The 19,497-nt window shown below is 39.5% G+C and overlaps 2 protein-coding genes across 11 annotated transcripts in view; both read right to left on the bottom strand.

Annotated features, from left to right (window-relative positions):
• KAT6B (lysine acetyltransferase 6B) overlaps positions 1-9,120 on the bottom strand; it is a 56,407-nt gene extending 47,287 nt beyond the window's left edge. For 2 of the 9 annotated variants that reach the window (XM_072424001.1, XM_072424007.1), the window contains exons 1-3: positions 8,988-9,120; positions 3,921-3,973; positions 742-1,562 (exon numbers count right to left, since the gene is read on the bottom strand). In XM_072424001.1, the coding sequence (XP_072280102.1) occupies positions 742-1,356 (615 nt within the window). In that variant the 5' untranslated portion in view covers positions 1,357-1,562; positions 3,921-3,973; positions 8,988-9,120. Of the gene's footprint in view, positions 1-741; positions 1,563-3,920; positions 3,974-6,206; positions 6,303-8,794; positions 8,957-8,987 lie in introns of those variants that run through there. The other 7 variants (XM_072424008.1, XM_072424009.1, XM_072424003.1 and 4 more) reach the window with 6 other exon arrangements.
• Positions 9,121-11,133: 2,013 nt separating this feature from the next.
• The window catches only part of ADK (adenosine kinase), an 82,550-nt gene continuing 74,186 nt past the window's right edge, over positions 11,134-19,497 (bottom strand). For both annotated transcript variants that reach the window (XM_072425176.1, XM_072425175.1), the window contains exons 10-11: positions 15,854-15,940; positions 11,134-12,306 (exon numbers count right to left, since the gene is read on the bottom strand). In XM_072425176.1, the coding sequence (XP_072281277.1) occupies positions 12,182-12,306; positions 15,854-15,940 (212 nt within the window). In that variant the 3' untranslated portion in view covers positions 11,134-12,181. The remainder of the gene's footprint in view (positions 12,307-15,853; positions 15,941-19,497) is intronic.

Here is a 19,497-nt window from a genome sequence, read left to right as displayed (position 1 = left end):
AAAGCCACAGACCATGTACCCCATAAAGACCAATACATAGGCTCCGACCTGCAATGGGAGAGTGGGCAGGTTCTGGCATCATGACGTCACTATGAGGGAAGTTTCTTCCCCTTTGAGTGAGACACAGCTCCTGGTGCATTTAGTGGTCCATAGGTCCGAAAAGGTTGGCAACAACTGTCTTAAAGTGTACTTATGGCTAGTAAAGATTGTGCCTAAGAGCGGACACCAAAAAAATCCCCCCTGCTCCTCATTACCCATGAAAGTTTGTGTTAACATTTGAATTTGTTTCACCTTGTTACTGGGACCCAATGTCCTGTAACTCATTATAAAGACATATAATGTGGCCCATTCTTAACCAAGATACCTAATTTTTTATTGTTCAATCACATGAGTGTATCCCCTTATGAAGAGTCACCTAACATTAGTAAATCAGGCCCTAAGAACTTTGACTTAACAGATGAGCACGTTTGGAAGTCCTGTGGTTGACAGCAAAAAGGTTTTGTAATACCATACAAGTCTATAGGAATGCACAATGCAACTCAGAAGGTCAAGTGGAGGTCAAAAGTAGCTGTCAATGAACTCAGAAGTGTTGCAAACTATTATTGGTACAAGCCAGAAACCTGCAGACCTAAGTCTTCACTTACTGAATAGCCTTATGATTGTATCACAAAAGAAGTAGAAATTGTAAAGCACATTGTAGGAGAACATTTTATTTGCTGAGGCCATGTGTTCTACACTCACCTGGTCCTTCTCATGAGGAAGGAGGCCGACGAAGGGAAGCAAAGAAGATGAAGAATATTTGGATATTCCATTCCCTTCTGATCCTCCATAGTTAATACTATATTGTGGACCATCCTTCAGTAACCTCCCATTGTTAACAGCCCTCTTGGCCGCTAGACGCAGCCTCCTCTGGAAAATTGGATTTGCCACAATTCCAAACAAATCATTTTGGCCACGCAAATATTTCTCAATATTTTTAAGGGATGAGCCATTGGTTTCCTGAAGACCTTCTAGTGCTCTACGAAGGAGTTTATTCCAGTCCACAGTGCGCAGATCTGAACTTACAGCTCGCTGGCCTTTGGTTGTTTTAGGTAGAGGACCAGGTTTAACATTTGTAAGGCGCCCAGGATTTTCTGGATCTTTGTATGAAATCACACCTTTGTTGTTAACTTTGAGAACTGAGCCATCCTCTACACTAAGTTCAAGCTGCTCAAGTACAAGCCTTTTATCAAGACCATGAGCTACGCACACAGCGTGACAAATACGTTCCTCCGATGGACGCTGTTTTTGTCTTTTTACTTTTTGTATGGCTTCCAAAATCCACTCCGTGTACAGAGGGTTTGCAAGTTTTACCATGATTGAAAAATTGTATCCAAAAGCCAGATGCAACCCATAGAGGTCATCCGTGCTCCACAATAAGCATCCAAGTAACAACCAGCAGTTCCCTAGGTTGTGTTCGGTAACAGGTCACACACATCCATCTTCAGAGGACAAATCCGGCAAAAGTACTCACATCAAAAGACACAGCTGGAATACAGTAAATCCACGTCATAAAATATAATCTAAGGGAAAAGAGGAAACAGACTTCACTGAAATGATCAAAGTGTGAGGCATGGTAATGAATGACAGAGAGACACATCTGAAGAAGAGAAAATAGTTTACTTGACATTAAACTGCTGTTATTCTATGACAATACTCTATTATGGCAACATTAAAGGACAATAGTTTGGCACACAATACAAGTCACTTATCATTCTGAGATAAAAGATTTGGGAAGTACCTTAGGTCATTTATGGTCTTGTGACTCCATTATCTGGAAAACATTTAACAAGCAAAATAGCAACAGTGATGAATCAATCCTATTCATTTTTAGCTGAAGAAGGAACTTAATAATCAAGCATGTTGTCAATTAACAAGCAGCAGCTTACTAGTAAATCAATCACACTGTCTCACTGCTCCTGTTTAAGTTACCAGGTGATCCATACATAGAGGTTGCTCAGGAACTTCCTGTTTTGGGAGGACAATGCTCAGTCTCCTGGTTGTACTCCTGTATTATCACTGATGTCCTCATCAGGAAAACTGCCCAGAGAAATAATGTACAAGAGGGAACTAGCACACAGACGTGCCTGCAATTATGATTAGTCTACAAGTCAATTACAAAACATTAAACTAGCTTAATATATCTGCTATTTGAGTTTGTGAACTACCCATTTACATGTATTGTGGAAAAGTGCCAAATATCAAAGTGAAACACCATCCAATCAAAAACAAAGAAATGTATAAAACTTTGCTAATGGTGCACTGCCACTGATAATGTAAACTCTTGGACCTAACATATGTACCAACCAACTATGCACTTCATTTTTTGAGAGCTTTGGTGGAGAAGTAATCTTGTGCAGAAAAAACACCACCCACATGCAATTCCAATTAGTCCTTTCTCTACATTAGTACAAAGCACATGTGACCTTAATTATCCTAACTACCACATCATAGATGTAAATATTGAGTCCTGAAACCCATAGCAAGCATTACAGTGATGATTCCTATTTGTTGCTTTGACTTGGTGCATGTGGTATTGCTAATTAACAAATGGCAAATTGTTAATATTAAAGGAAATGCCTTATGAGAAAAACATGGAGGTTGATATTGCTGGTCATCTGAAAAAGCTATCTGCCTAGAAAGCATGAAAATTCAATATGTTGTGTCATAGATTAAGGCTTCTGTCTTTTCTGACCTGCATTCTTATTTGAAATGGCAGGCACTCAAAGTTTTATCACAAATGGCAGGTAACTAGCATTTGCAGTAGGAGAGTAACCATGACAGTTCCTATGTATGCATGTACTGCAGTGTGCATGCTTTTAGGTTTTTTTTTTTTTAGGAAGATATAGATATGGTCATTGCTGATCTCTCCTGAAAATATTAGGTCAATAGATGTCATAGTGATCCAGTTTTACAAATCAGTTGGAGTGGTACAGACATGTGGAGGGAATGGTTTATAGGTATCAATGATGACAGCATGCTATATTTGGCAGGTCTTTGTTGTTATATTTTAAATTTGTTTTAGGTTAATTAATTTTTGGCCTGATACTACCACACAGATAATAGGGTCAGGTTCTAGGAACTTTGTATATTTCTGGCTGTGTTTGTGGTTTAGGATACATTGAAAAGTTATGTTTGAAGTTACACTACAGTAAAAAGAAATCCTTACCAATACAAATATGTCAGATGCCTTGTATCGGAAATTGCTAATTGTTTGTCTGTCTCTGTTTTCAGTCTTTTCAATCACTGAATATGAATGCACCAATGAAATTCAGATGTTTGCAATTGCTCTGGATCAATAACTCAAAGAACCAAACCCAGTGAGGCAATAAAAACATTTTGAGGGCGAGAACAGCAGTGGAAGCCTCCATATTCCCCTTCGCATCAGTTAGATTACCCTGAAGATGTTCTTTTAGTTGTTCTTTTTAAAGTATCTAACCCCTACATCTCCTTACTCCACCAACCCTAGAAAATAATTATATTGCAAATTTGCAAACTTAGATTCACTGTCTTTTTTTTTTTTTTTTTTTTTTACTTTTAATTTTACCTGGTAAGCTTGCAACTAACACATTATAATATGTCTTCTATCTATTGAGAAGTGTTGTCATCCTAGCACAGGAAGTTATGTGTATGATTATAGAACCATTACCACTTTCCTCTGCCCATATTGTAGTCTTGAGGTAACCTGTGCAGGTTTGATAAGCCTAGAAGTTACACAAAATAGCACAGGATTCCTAGCACGATTAACCGGTGAAAACCTTTTCAAATGCATTCCTAAACCAAAAAATCTGCATCTTTACAAATACATGAGCTGGTGTGTTCACTGACATAGGTGAGAATACTGATTATTTATGTTTACTTGCAGCACAATGAAGGCGTACCTTAACCTGCTCTATTTCTTCCCGACTGCTTAACCAGCTGATGTAACGGTTTCCTGTTAGAGAAAGCAAAGACAACCTTAAAAACAAGAATCACAGTGACACACATTTTATTTGTAAAATAAAATAATCAATGACAACCCCATTAGGATTTACTACTGTCCAAGACACAATATGAGATATTTTTACTCTTACTGTCCTGGAGACAACCTTTTCACAAGAAAACAACGCATACAGAAAAAAAAAAAAAAAGCTTTTTACAAAGGGGAATCCTGGACCCCGCACCAGATTTTTATTGCTGCCTGTATCCCTATTGGTGATTTTTCATTACTTCCATTCTGGTAAAAGGTTGTCTCACTGGAACAGAGAATGGAACTCCCTTACTCATAATCTAAAATTAAAATCAAATGTCCTGGATGAAAATAAACTTGGGTGTTTAAACTACTGGGTGTGGTAACAATCACTAGATAAAATTAGAAAGATTTTAATTAGATATTTCCTACACAAAAGGTGCCTACCGACATCAGCACAGTTCCCTGGACCCCCTGTTTAGATTGTCTGGAAGAAGTGAAGGAAGTATTATTAAAATGAATAAACATTTAGTAGTGTGTTAAATAGGGGAGTTTGAAGAGTTGGGTTTTGAGGGCTCTTTTAGATGTGTGGGAAGTAGAACCAAATCTAATAGGATGAAGAAGGGAGTTCTATGAAGTAAGGACAGCCCTAGAGAAGTCCTGGAGTCCTTCATTGGAAGAGGTTTTAGATCATTAGTAAGTTATTGAAGGAGATGGGGGAGCAGTTAGATGTGTATTTCTGCAAGCCTTATTACCAATGTTAGATAGCTGGGGACTAAGCTTATTTTGAGGAAGCATAGACCATCTACGGGTAACAGATTTTCTTTTTGGCTGTTTTGCATGGAGACAGTCCATCCCTCTCCAAAGACACAAACATACATGTTTGCGCAGCAATTGTGCGTGTATAGCAGACCATAATCCAAGAGCTGATGGTAACCCTGGCAGATTGATTTTTACTAGCTTTATTACTTCCTGTACCAAATATTCAGATTTATTTGGTTTTGTAAAGGATGTATTTCAAAAACTTGCACAAATGTAGATTGTTCTTACAGGAACCATTTGAATTTTACTGACTTACATTCTGAAAAATCATTTACTATTGTCATCAAAGTTAGTGCTTTTCTGCTTTACAAAGGGAGCTTGCAACAAAATACATCAGCATGCACACGTACACCCAGAAAGTGTTCTTTTAAATTAAATATAACCCAGTTTTACAAGCATCTGGAAATGATTTTTGTGGGTCTGTGATAAATAACTGTGCAACGTCAGGAATCTCAGCTTTTATAAAGTTTATGTACTGACTTTACCCCAAACCTAGCTACCAGAGTAGAGCGCATGACCAAAAATCAAAGTTTTTGGCGATTCCCTTGAGAGGCTTTTGAAAGACTACTTTTTTAAGTCTGCATTTTCCTATTTTTTTTTTTTTATTAAGGATTTATACAAAAAATAGATCACCTCCCAAAATATAGCCCATCTTTCTAGGCGTATAGAACCTATAGCTGAATGCATGTGGGCATTTGGTTATTACTAGCTCGTAGATGTTAGAAATGCTTACATTCTGTGTCTGAACACCAGATATTCACTTTATGGCCAATGACCTGCAATGACCTTGGCTTTTTACTTTATAGCCGTGCTGCTCACCAAGATGGATATAGCAGCATATTGCAGGTCTCAAGTAGCTACTCATGCAAACTATGAGAATAATAGCTTCAGTCAAATCTGAGCCCTGATGTGAGCTTAAATGCCAGGTACCTGTTATGCTAGGTAACAGGATGGTGGTGGGGTGGACAGGTGAAGGGAGGAGTATTAGTCGCTGGTGACTCTGATGCCCAATTACAACTTTAAAAATAAATGCCAATGAGTTATATAAACACAGTTAAAAGCAAATTAACATCTTTTTAAAGGTGTTTTGAATACCTGCTTTCACCAAATTCCAAATTGGTGGACATGCAAGCTCATGGGAAGAACCCCAATTGGAGGAGCAGATATTTAACACACCTACAAATACCTACAGTGACTTGGAAGAAGTGTCAGAACTTGAAGACAAGGGCCGATGGAAAAGTATAAATAATCCTCTTTTACAATGGTGGCTTTTATTAAAAGAGACCCTGTGGTGACAAAATCAATTTAAACAATGTTAGCTGGCATTTCAACAAGTTTAGAATCTCGTTTACCATTGTTTTTAAAGTGCATCTATCCTTTCAAGCAACCTACTTACCAAGAACTTGGTATTTCCAGAGATCCCGGTGTCTATGGTGGAAGCAGATTTGCTTGCAGTTTACATCCAGCTTGCATAGGAAGACCCTATCGACTTCTATGGAGCAGACAGAAAGGTACACAAGCCCCTGAATGTAAACAAGAAGTGCCCACAGGGAAATACTGGGATCTCCATAAGCAGCAATATGTGAAAATGGTGGGTTGGGTTACTTTAGGTCAGGGGAGGGGGGGAAGAGGCATATTGTACTTTGTTTGAAGGCTTCAAGAAAACAATTCAAACCTTACAGATAGCATAGAAAACTTTTTTCACGCACACTGCTTCTATATTAGCAAAAGCCCACAGTATTATATAACTGAGCCTTGTAAAGAGAAATATAAACCTCCAGCAGTACTCCATTAGCCAGTTAGCAGTATTATTAAAGCAAATGTTTTTTTTTTCTGTTATGCTCCCTTTCCTTTTAGAGTTAAAAAAAAGAAAAGCTGTGTTACACTAAAAACAGCAAAATATACTTGTTGGTGGGGGTGAGCACAGAATACTTGCCGATTATGGCACATACATAGCCTTAACCCTGCGGTGATGACCTGTCGAGGATGCTGTCACCGCTGCACCAGGTCCATGGTAATCCTCTTCAGCAATGAATGGCCGCTGAAGACACAAAACCTGCACATTGGCAGGAGTGACATTGTCCTCAGATCTTAGGTCTATTCACAATGGTGCTGAACATACAGCCGGACTCTATACTGCAAAAGCCAAGCAAAACTTGTTTTTTTTTTTTTTTTAAGAGAATTTGCAAGACTCTTTTGCAAAAAAAACCTTAACTTCCAAGTGACTTCTTGTTTTTTCCTATTAAGTTCAGCTTTAAAACCATTCCATTGCTTTCACAGCTTCCTCCTGTATTCAGCTTAGGCAGCCATCTACGAGGCGGACAGTCACGTCTTTCTATCCAATTTCTGTGAGCCCAGACTTTTGTTTACCCCTATGGGGTCACCAATATGTAAGATGGGTGCACTGTATTCCAGGTCTTGGAAATACTCACATACCATTCCCCTGGGGGGAAGCTGCTGTGACATGATTGAACCAGAGAGAAGACTGCAGAAAATGTCAACGTTGGAGCTCCTCTTTAAGATACTTGAGAGCTTGAGAGACTTATTCCCTCAGTCTGACCTTAGCACCCCATCCAATGCTTTTTGCATTCCTTACTGAATGACCCGTAATACCTGATATAATGATACCATTACCCTGGGATCTCCAAATTACTGTTGACTTGATCTAACGGAACAGTCACGTGGTAATTTCAACAACTTTCAACTACAAAACCCATCAAACAGATAAAGGTCAGGAGCAGGAACTGATCCAAATTCTTGGCACCAGATTGTCCAAGAGTCTTCATATGGCCAGCATTGGGCTCCCTCGGCCCCTCATCAGATCTGGATTTCTTGTTGTGGTCCTTGGAGCAAATCCCCACCAGCTAAGGGGAACCAACATATAGCCCGGTCATTCTCAGCCAGAGTTCCATGGATCCCTAGGCTTCCTCCAGAGCTTGCTAGGGATATGTTGAGCTTTGGTTGACCTTCCATGCAATGGTGAGCTCATAGCTTGGTCAATGGCACTGACCAAGCTCCTTTTATCTCTATGGGGTCATTCTTTTTATTGACCACACTAACACAAGACTTTTCTTCCCCCATTGACCTTCTGTGGCTTTAGCAGGGGTTCCCTAAGACCTTAAAATTATTTCTGGGTTCCTCATGGGTACAAAGGTTGAGAAAACCAATATAGATTGTATCAGGCACCCAGATTTCTAGAGTTGGCTGATATATAGAGAACGGAGGGGAGGACAGTTCAGCGGAATATTATTATAAATATAAGTTACTACAATACACAATGGATATTGGTTTATAGCAAAGTTACCAAAACAAATAGCAGACATCAATGTACTAATAATTCAAAACTTAAAACCAAAAGGGGGTGGGGAGTGAGTACAGAATGGGGTACAGGATGCAATGCATAGCCCTGAAATGTTGTAGGGAACCCATGTAATGGCTCCAGGCATGGCACATTCTCGGTGAAGGCACCAGTGGTCACTGACCAGGACAAACTTTAACCCACCATGTAAATATTACCCACTACTTAGAATGTATAGATGAGCCTTACAGTCCCAGGGGGCACCTATACAATTTATAGGGCCACACCTGATGGGGCTCAGAGGGCTGCCGCCAGGGGGCACATTGGCTGTCTAGAAAAGGTTCGGGGTACAGCGGGCACCCAGGAAAGCTGAGGGCGGGCTCAGTCCTTTTCCCCAGTCACAGCTCTGTCACCCACATGCAGCACCTGCAGAGACCTATTGAAATGTATTGCAGGTACATGTGGAGCCCCCAAGAGGTGAGTACAGGTACAACAAGTGGCTCCTGTCACACTAGAACAGGTGTAGTGATGGAGCTGCTGAGTGACTGCCGGGTAACACCGGAATGCGGGCACAGCTCCGGGTACACACTGCCTACAGTAGAAGTACAGAGAGCCTCAAACAGCCCGGAGCTCTACCCATACACCACATAACAGGAGCCCACACACATTACACTCACTCCACTCACCGGCTCGGCTTCCAACAACAGCGCACGGAAACGCGCAAAGCGCGCACTCTTACTCACACACAGGAACATTCGTGACGGAGTGACGTAACGTGTTTACCGGTGACGTCATGTGTTACCGAATGACGTCACTAGCCTCCCCACACACCAGTTTCATCTTCTCCCACCTCCAGCAGCGCCGTACACGGCTTCTCACCTGAAGTCACCCGGTTCCGAAAAGCCCGTTAAAATTCCGCCGCCATTTTGTTGCGCCGCGTTCGGGTCCGACATGACACTGATTACACCGAGTCTCATTACAGCTCACCTACTCCGCCGGTCCCGCCCCTGCATTACGCTGATTGGTCGCTTCGTCCGCCAGTTAGGCAACACCGCCAGATCAGGGCGTGTCCTGAAAATGAAAAACCCGCCCAATCGAGGATGCTCACCATGCCTAGTGTTGTGGGATTAGAAAGCGGCGATTGGTGTGTTCTGTGTTAGTAGGCGGGGCTTATCCCTGTTAGGAGCCGCTTGGTTGTGTAGTGTGTGCAGAGCGTCGGAGGGGCCGGGGATGGAGGAACTCACTGACCGAGAGAATGGAAGCTGCTGGATCAGTATGACTGCCTGAGGTTACTCATACTCCAAGCAAGCAGCCCATATCCTATATCTTACCTTAGTCACACATTGAAAGATACAAAATAAAAATAATCCTCTCTTATTCAAGTCTATGAGTAGCAGCCCAGTGCAGGATGAATGACCTGTCAATGACGTCAGAAGCACATCAAAGTGATGTCAAATGTCTGACAAGCCGTCTTGTCCTGATTTACCCCAATAGGAACCTGCGCTGCCATCCCATCCAGCAATCTGCACACAGCTTCCATGGGACACATTCGGGGGTGATGTAGGGGGCATCAGGCTCCCATTAACACAGAACTCTGGGCAGAATTGTCTTGCCCTGCTTGTATTTGCTGCTCCATCCTTAGAAGTATTCACATCAGAAGCCTGGGGCTCTTGTGTTTAATAAATGGTCAATATGAGAACAAGGAAAGGATTGGACCACAGCGGTAGCCCCCATAGCAAAGTGTACATTTTTCAAATGAAAATCTTTAAATGGCAAATTCCAACAATGGTCACTGAGACAGTTTTATACAAACAAAGCCATGTAGTCACCATGCCTGACATGGTGTGGATATACCCCTAAGCCAAACGTATTGGTCCTCAATCACTAATATGACATGAGTCGTGGAATGTGCAGTGTACATGGGGAATCATACAAGTAAATGATAAATCAGCATGCTGGATAAAGGAAGCATTCCAAGAAGAATGGGATTCCATTCTCTAACTGATCACAGGGTCAACATTAGTTTGAACAGCGTAGTCCCTTATTTATAAACCCTGATAAGTACACACATTTGCCATGATTTATTTTATGCACCTTGATGTACAATGACATTTTCTGTGACGGTGAGGCTGGTGCTGTCCATAGTCCTGATTTTTAAAAAATTGGAACACCACTGGGGTGGCCCTCTGCTTCCCACACTAACATTGACTTTACAATGGCAAAGAGACACAAAGTACGTAGCCCCCAGCTATATTGGATACCTTTCAGCTCTGACTGGGTGCTTTTTAGAGGACCCCCACCATTGCTGGGTTCAAAGAGGTACATTTCTGTGCAGCCTATTTGTCCTCCATCCCTTTAACACATCCCAACTTCTGGATGTATTTACTAATGCAATTCATGTATTTACATGCACTTTCTTTTGATTAACAACCGATTTGTTCCCCAAAAAGTTTGTACCAATTGCACATAATAGCTTCTATGCTGCTGACACCTAATGAGCCCTGCAGATGCAGAGCAGCCAGGTGTCTGCTGGTATTGGTGCTTTTTTTTAGGATGGGACACAAAGTATAGCTTATGTTTAATAACAAATTATTGTAATATTGTAATTATGTTTAATAACAAATTTTTAATAAAAATATAATTCATCCTTTAAGGTAAAAATAGAAATACAACTTATAAATGAGCATAAATCAGACCTACTGGTCTCTGTATAGAATGGGTACACAGATTGCCACGATTGCTATTTTCTATATCAGAATGGTGTGATCTGATCACTCTTTTGTGAGGATCCCTCTGATTGCTGAACAGGATATATGACTAATGCCCAAAATAAAAAATAGAAAAAGACAATCTATATTTGTATCTGTTGTCTAAGAATATCATACCCTAAATATGAAAATATAGGTGGTCTATCTGAAAATATAGGAGATCTTGCTAATTTGTTTAATTAATAATGCAAGAATATAGTGATATGCAGTTAATCATATCATATTTTCGACATCAGAAAATACTCGAGAGCCACAAATTTACAAGTCCATTTTGTTTTATTTTTCAGTATCAAATTATACATTGTATGAAGGTACCACAGACAAACTATGCTAATGTCACAAACTAGTAAAATGGGAGGGGAAAAAAAATAAAGCTTTCCTCAATATTGTTACTAAAACTGTGCGTCATTACTAAAAATGAATTCATGAGGAAACCAACAACTGTATTTTGCAGTCTACCCCCTCCATTGGCCATGTTTGGTTTAAAAACACATTTTGGCATTTTCTGACAGATTTGCACATGGATCCTGTACCTGATTTGGAAAACAATATCTGCAACTTTATGAAATAAAGTAACAACAAAATATAGCTTACACAACGACTTATAAGGGCACTGACAGAAGGCAGAATTATTGCGGTCTGGAGAATGTAATTATTATTGACTCCACTGCAAAGGTCACCCAGCAGAAGAATCGAGAGAAACTGTGAAAATGGTGTTGTGAGGATGCCATCTCCACATATTTCCAAAGACAACTATAAGCCCCGTTGATCCCTTAAAAGAGGTTTACAGAATACTCAGACTCAGTTTCTTCTCAACTTGCAGATTGGTGAACATATTATGTATGTGTGAATAATTTGAAGACCAATTTCCATCAATATTTGCCAAAATTTACTTTCTGCTAAAGATTTTCTCTTCCACCAAGGGATAAATATTGCAGGCCATGGATATTCCCAAATACTAAGAAATCCAGAAGGTTGTATCTTTGATTTCCTATAAATTTAAGACTTAAGCAGCACAAGTTGTCCTAACAGGGTATATGATCAGATAATTAAAATTCACTGACTGATAACCCAACTCACACCGCGGTTGGGTTTCCTTGACTACACCTTATTAAACATTGCCCTCCCCAAATACTGGACAAATTTATTGGAGAAGAGGTAGAGAGATATGTGGGGAGGGTATATACTAAATTTCTGAAGCTGATAGGAGTACAGAGTACAGTTCCTTGAATATGCCTGCGTAGAGGGGAGTAGAAAGGAAGAACCAGGGACCTGCAGATCTCTTCTCAGGCTTCATCCCTTTCATTATTTGAAGTCTGGTTTTTCTGGCAAGGTGCAGCCAGCTCGTCGAATAACCACGTTAGCAGAATAATGACCGGCTCGGATACACTCTTCCCAAGGCTTGTCAGATACTAACTGAGAAAGGAAGCCTGCAGAAAAATAAAAAAAAAAGGAAGTTAACACAATAGTTAACTTATATGTCTCTATTCACCAAGCAACATGGACAAAAAAATGAGAAATCTTTTTGAAAGGAAACATTTTCAGTTTGGTGGAATCTGATGGTTTGGAAAAATGATGGCGTTCCATCATTCCACTGGATTCCACTCCAACTTCCTTTTGCCTGTTATAATGACTGCAGAGCTATGTTTTAAAAGTGTAAGGGCTGGTACACATGGGTCGACATTTAATTTTAGGTCGATTTCCAATCTATTACAACTTTAAGATAGGAAATAAACTGAGATTTCAGTTGACGGTTAATAACCATTCTTCTGCAACTTTATTATATGTGAAGCAATCAAGTGTGTTTGTAAATCATGTTAATAGTGCATTAGTGAATATACAGTAGAGGAGTAATATGAATAGTAACTATTGTATATCCCAGACGCTTGAAACATACACAGCATTAGCGCTCCTATTGGCTGGTACTATACATATGCCAGTTATCATTCATAATACCTATACAAATCAGCTTTGCTCCTTTATACTATTATTTGCTTGTATTGCAGCTAAGTGACCTTAAAATGCAAGTATTTAATAAAATTGTGCACATGTAGTGTATTTGAACTAATTCTGTAGGTATCACTACAGCAACCCATATGGGGCCTGGGTCAGAGGTGGAAACCTTCCTTTTTAACAGTCTTGCTGTAAATTATCATCAATAAGGGTGAACCAATGGCACGGAAAGCCTCCAGACTATTCTTCTATACAACTTGTTCTGTTCCAGGGTTACTCTTGCTATGGCAACCACTGTTCTCTTGTTCTGACATGAACCTTCGAACTAAATACAGTTTTCAAAATTAGTCTATTGCCATTCTGCACTTTAACCTTTACGTGACAAGTGTTTGACACTTTAATACCCAGACTCAGGTTGAGCCGCGTCAGTTAACATAGGTATACCTGACTAATTTGTCAGATTGACATTGGGCCAGATAATGAAATACATATTTGCACATTCTACATGATCGCTGTTGGAATGTTTAATAACAATCTCATGGCAATGTGGATTTTAAATTTGGACTATAAAAGCTGTGTTGCTGTAAGCTAGGGGTTAAAGGGAAACATGGTCTGCTGTCAATTTTATCTAAATATAACATGAATAAGTTTAACTGATAAAATGTATCTGTTCTGACCATGTGTACAACCTATCACAAACATTTTATTCTCTTCTATAGGAAAATGTACAAAATCAATGTGCATTTCTATTATTGCAAATTCTGCCTGGGGCTTGAGTTTCTGAACAACGCTAAAAATACTTTTAGTTCTTTTTAATCACAGAAGAGCCCAAATAATGAATTTACAATTAGTATTTAAATTAGGGGGTTCACACTATACTGACTGTGTAATGTCAGTTTATGTGATTGGAACTTTACATGGATATGTAAAAATATTTGCACCACTGACAGGTGGTGCAAAACACAGTGAAGATCTCATTATAATGACACATCAAGCGTCGGGATATATTAGGCAGTCAGTATTTGTAGGTGATTTATAGGAATGTATTGGAAACAGGAAAAATGAGCAATTATAACAAAGGCCATATTGCAATGGCTAGATCACCGCACCCCAAAATGGCCAAGGTCTTGTAGGGGGTTCCTAGCCCGCAGATGTTAGTACCCACCAAAAATGATCTAGGGAAAGACAACCAGTAAATGTTTAACAGGGATTGGAAATTAGCTCATCATGATCAAAATTAGGAGCTACTGTGGGACAAATTTCTAAAAATAAAACAAAACAAAACAAAAAGCTGGCCATGAAAAAAAAGGTGACTAAAGAGCATGCGCCTTGTAGCTTAAAGCTCTGCGCGGAGTCGGCACACACAGGAAGCCGCCAGAGCTTATGAAACCCATGCACAGTTACACCACCCAATCAGCGAGGGGGGGTTGTTGTTTTCATGAAGGTTCACTGTGGAGCCAGCAGTGAAGATGGTGGCGCCCATGCCTGCAGCAATGACAGGTCCTGGACCTGCAAGTATGTGTCATAAACAGCATGAAGCTGGCAGTGAAAAAGGTGGTGCCCATTCTTGCAGCTATAACCTGTGCCATAATTGGCAAGTATACTGTGCATACTTACCGATTATGGCAGAAAGCCACCACCCACCAATGAGTTTAGTTCCGCTTTACCACAGTGCAGAGCGTGTACAGACCAGTCAGAGTGCCCATGATGACAAATTGCCTACAAGGGATATTTGAGCAGTAGAACTGGACCACAGGGCATTGGAAAAGGTGGCTTGATCTAATGAATCTCATTTTCTTTTAGAATATGAAGATTGCCGAGTGCTTCTGCCTCATTCACCTGGGAAAGAGATGGCAGCAGGAATAACTATGTTAAGAAGGCAGAAAGCCAAAGTGATTTAAATGATCTGCTGCTAACATCATAGTGCCAGATACCACAGGACACCTTCAAAGGTCTTTTTTGGTCCATGCCTCAATAGGTCAGACCTTTTTTGGTGGCACAAGGGAGACCTACACAATATGAAACATGTGGTTTTAAGGTTTTGGCCATTTGGTTTAGGTCATCTAATAAGAAGTGTCTTTATATACTTTATTGGAATGGGGTTGTGAGTTGTTACCATGTCATCCTGATTACATTTGTAGATACTGAAGTAAGGCCAAAATAAAATAAGATAATAATTTCATGAAGAGCAGTTATACGCGTCTATATAAAAAAAAAAACTTAATGACAGCGTTCACCAGCTTGTTCAAATCTCATGTAATTACATTTGCAAACAAGTATACAGTAAAGCTACCATTATAAAATTACCACACTGCCTAACATTAAAAATAGATCATATGAGCCAGGAAAATACCCAGTGTGCTCAGAACCATTAATGAAAGAAATCCTTAAATGCTTCGGCAGGCTGCAGACAGAATGCCAGCAGGCTGTAAAGCTGGAACCAACATCTGTCAATGACAGCCGCAGTTTAGCACTAAGCCCAGAAGCGTAATCTGGTACTGCTGTACTCCATTTCATAAGACCACTGAGAAGACATCAGTCCTGATTTATTAAAGCTCTCCAATACTGGAGAATATCGACTATCATGAGAGAAGCCAGATGATCCAGCCAACCTGAAATGATGTGGTCCAGGACTGATAGAATACATTTCCTAAAAATCATTTGCTAGGTTTGCAGGATCAGCTATGGATGGCTGATTTCAGTAAGCAATACATCACTAATAGAAGTGATCAGTCACTGAAGAGCTCATGGCTGGGGTCCTCTGAACAGATCAATATTTACAATTAAGTGGGTAAAAAATTATTATTGTTAAATTTACCAATAAAAAGTTCCCCAGTTAATCAGATTTTTCAACACAGCAAACTGTAAAGGTTGCAATTTGTGCCATCACAAGCTACCTTAATGTTTTCTACAAGGCAATTTTATTTCAGGAAATCATTGAGCCACCCTCCCAAACACATGAAGGGGTTGCATTTGTGGCTTTGCATTCTTATATTTACCACTACTGCTAAGCATGGTACTTACCTCCAACAAATGCATCTCCAGCTCCATTGGTGTCTACTATTTTACTCTGGTCGATTTCTAACACTGGGAATGACACAACTTCATCCGCTGAAAAGAGAAAGCTACAGATTACACAACATATAACATGTAAACAACAACATTCTTTTTAAATATAAGCAGAAATGCACATTGTATGTTTATATGTTGCTTTTCACCTGCTTATAGCAGAAGAGTAATACAACCTAAAGAGAAAAAAATGCAAACATTATTTCCTTGGAAAAAATCCCTCTCTAATAGAAACTTGTAATAACACTTAATTAGCTAGTTTTCACACACTGCATGTGATAATGGGGGTTGTTGAATTAAAACCTACATACTAAAAACTCCTATTCAATGCTTTCACGAAAAACCATTTCATTACTAAATGCCCAGGTTTTAGAATCTACATGGTGATCATATTCAGAACACAGCAGAAAAGAACATATTGCTTTTCTATATAACCAATATGCTTGCGGATACAGCTCTGTAAACCGACTGGTACTAAAACAAAATACCAGTGAATGTTTTAGCACTTCTAGCAGAACAACAGTGTTACTGTGTTCCCTAAATACAAACTTCATGTTCCAGCCATGACACATTTTGCTAAATGTATAAACAAGTACACCACCCATATGTTAGATGTATAGAAGGACGTAGAACGACCCTCTTTCTCTGCTTCTTATTTTCCGTGGCAACCAGTTGGGAATTTGTGAAAGCAGCTGGCCTGTCAGAAGACACTGAAATTCAGGGCAAAGCAAGATGGGGATGTGAGAGGTGCCAGGACAGCCCCACTCGTTATGGGCACTGCTCTGTTCATTATCATGTCAATGGAGTCTGAAGAGACCAGACAAAGCAGGGTTATGAGAACCTCCCAGAGCATCCTGACTCAATCAAGCGACAATATTTTTTACAAGAGCATCTGTAACACAGACCTGATTATGTGGGGCCGGCTCAGGGTTTTTCTCAAAGGATGCTGATATTTGAGCTGGTCAACAAGTAAAAAGCAGAGTGTAAGTGCAGCAATGCCATAGGTTCAGGGAATGAGGAAGATACCTTTAGTCTCATCATATTCATTCACAGTCAATACATGCCAACATTCATTTCCTCACCTTCAGATTCTGGATAGGTTTTATACAGCACTTATATTCGTACTGCAAATATATGAGATGACAGACATTCAGGGCAAATATGGCTCAAGAAAATTGAAGGATAAAGCCTTACTTCTGTGCTTAGCCTGCACTGTTCTGCTTTTTACACGTGTGAACACTTTTTTTCACAGAAAATGTCTTTTGTTTAAGACCGAATCGGGTTTTTTTCCCCCCGTTTTTATATGTATGAAACTAAGGACATGAGTGTAAACGTAGCATAGGGAGTTTTTCGAGGAGAGCCTCAGGCTCCAAAATAGATGAAACAAGCTGTTTCCTATCAGAAGAAAGCTTATTTGGAAGTTAATTACCACCTGCACCATGGAAAACCCCCATACCAAGTCATACACTTTCAGAAATTCACAGGCATGTTTTTCTACCACCAAAGCCTACTGATGATGATCTGGAGTGTAACAAGATATGAAGTCATGATCATATTCAAGACCTCCTAGAACCTGCAATGTTCATAAATTCTGCAATGGTGTCCAAGGTTCAGGGCAGAACCACATCTGCATGCAGCAAAAACTGATAGCCTCTTAGTGTTTGCTACCCATTGCCAGCTTTGTTGTACAGGAGACTCATGTAGACAGTTATGCCAACTGTATTTAGGGAAAAAAACACCTCTTCATTATACTGCCATGTGTGTATTTACTTCAACATAAGGCGCAACTTTAACTAAAGGAAAATATATATCATCTTTGTTACAAGATGGGAACGATACATATCTAGACCTTTTGTCTTTACTAGCAAACCAAATGCTTTCATTATATATGACTGTAAAACTCCGGAAAACAGCTGGTAATGCACTTCACCATTTGTAATAAGTATGACATTGGAGAACCTGCAAGAATGTATGGGAAGGACAGAACAAGACAAATGAAATCTGATACAGAACTCAAAGCAAGAAAGGCAATCAGGGCACTGCACATCATATACAAAACTCAAGGACTGAGATGTTGCTCACATAAGCAGATTTTATTCCGACGTTCAGTTTCAGCAGACTAAAGAATAGAAAGGTAGCTCAACTTCTGTCAATCAGATGAATGGACAGATCCTAATACAACTACACATATAGGAACTATTGCACCTGCCCATTGATTTATATTTCTCAAATGTACACGTGTAAAAGTCTTCAAATGTACACGGCTCTGCCAGAAAACATAGCCAGGTTGTTGACCCAACCTTTATGCAGCAAAGTTGGGTCTCTACCCATGGACCATGAATTCTCTCATCCCTCTGTTCAGTTATGTTGGAAGTATATATTCATGTAGAACACCTCCTAGCTAAGAAACACCTAACATTTAGCATACATAAAGATGTTTCAAGTACACCAAGGGGCTGACTTGTGAAAAATGGAACCAACCAGGATTCTGACTATATTTTCTTAATAAACTTGGATGGTTACTACTGGGAATAATTACTATTTTGTCTCATTTTCTTTTCTCCCATTTAAATAAAACAGCTGTGAGAAAAAAAAAAAAAAAGATGGGAAGCAACTAACCAAATGGAAAAACACAAACTTGTTAAGCTTGCCAGCCCTTTATTTAAACCAGGTCTAGACAAAGAAAGAATGCTGTGACTGTTTTAAACATTATAGTAGTTTGCAAAACTACATGGAGGTAACCTGATAGATTTATTCGGAAATCAAACTCCATTGTATGATTGTTAAGTGTACTTTTTCAGCTGCAGAAGTTATAGGGGAATTGTCTAACTTTTATTCTGCGGAAAAAGGATTCTGGCAAGATCAGCCTGGTGTACAGTATTGCAACAAAAATTCAATAAACTCATAAAATAAAGGAAAAGCTTGGACCAGCTAATTATTTTTACTGAAGAAAAGCTCAGCCCATACAATTTTGTTTTTATCACATGGAAACTTCTTTCAAACTCATCCAACATTTAAATGTGACATATGAAATGTTAAGGCTTTCCTGCTTTTTGCATAAAAAAGGGAAGAGAAGAAACAATTTACTAAAATTTTGGAATATTTCCTTGATGAAAGAATACCTCCAAGTTCTGAGAGCCTTTCCCAACACACTGTAGCCATTCTAGTTGTCAAAAAGAATTGTTGAGTTGGCTTCAGTGTTTCCTTTTATTAGGCCAAGTATGTGCACAGCCTTAGCCTGACATGATTTACAACAATACTGTACATTTAATTATAAGCAGAGGAAATCCCAGACAGACGTTTTACTACAGCAATTAAAATCCTAATTATCCAATCTGAAAGGGATCCTGGTTTCTTACAATTAATTACCAAAGAAGCAAGAAAGCAGTCTCAAATTAGGTGGAGCAAACATTCCCTACGGTGAGTTCACTTGAAGATCACTGCAGCTACGTGGTTCTATTTTTGCTATGCTCAAAGACATAAATAGAAGCCATATTGGAAAGGAAACACATTTTTATATATTCATTTGGTTATCAGTAACTTAATTTCAATGTTTGAACAAGTCCTAAGGAGAAGCAGCAACACAGTCTAATGTCAGT

This window comes from Pyxicephalus adspersus, chromosome 10, assembly GCF_032062135.1.
Source record: "Pyxicephalus adspersus chromosome 10, UCB_Pads_2.0, whole genome shotgun sequence".
Taxonomy (NCBI): Eukaryota; Metazoa; Chordata; class Amphibia; order Anura; family Pyxicephalidae; genus Pyxicephalus; species Pyxicephalus adspersus.
This window is presented reverse-complemented; position numbering and strand designations above follow the sequence as displayed.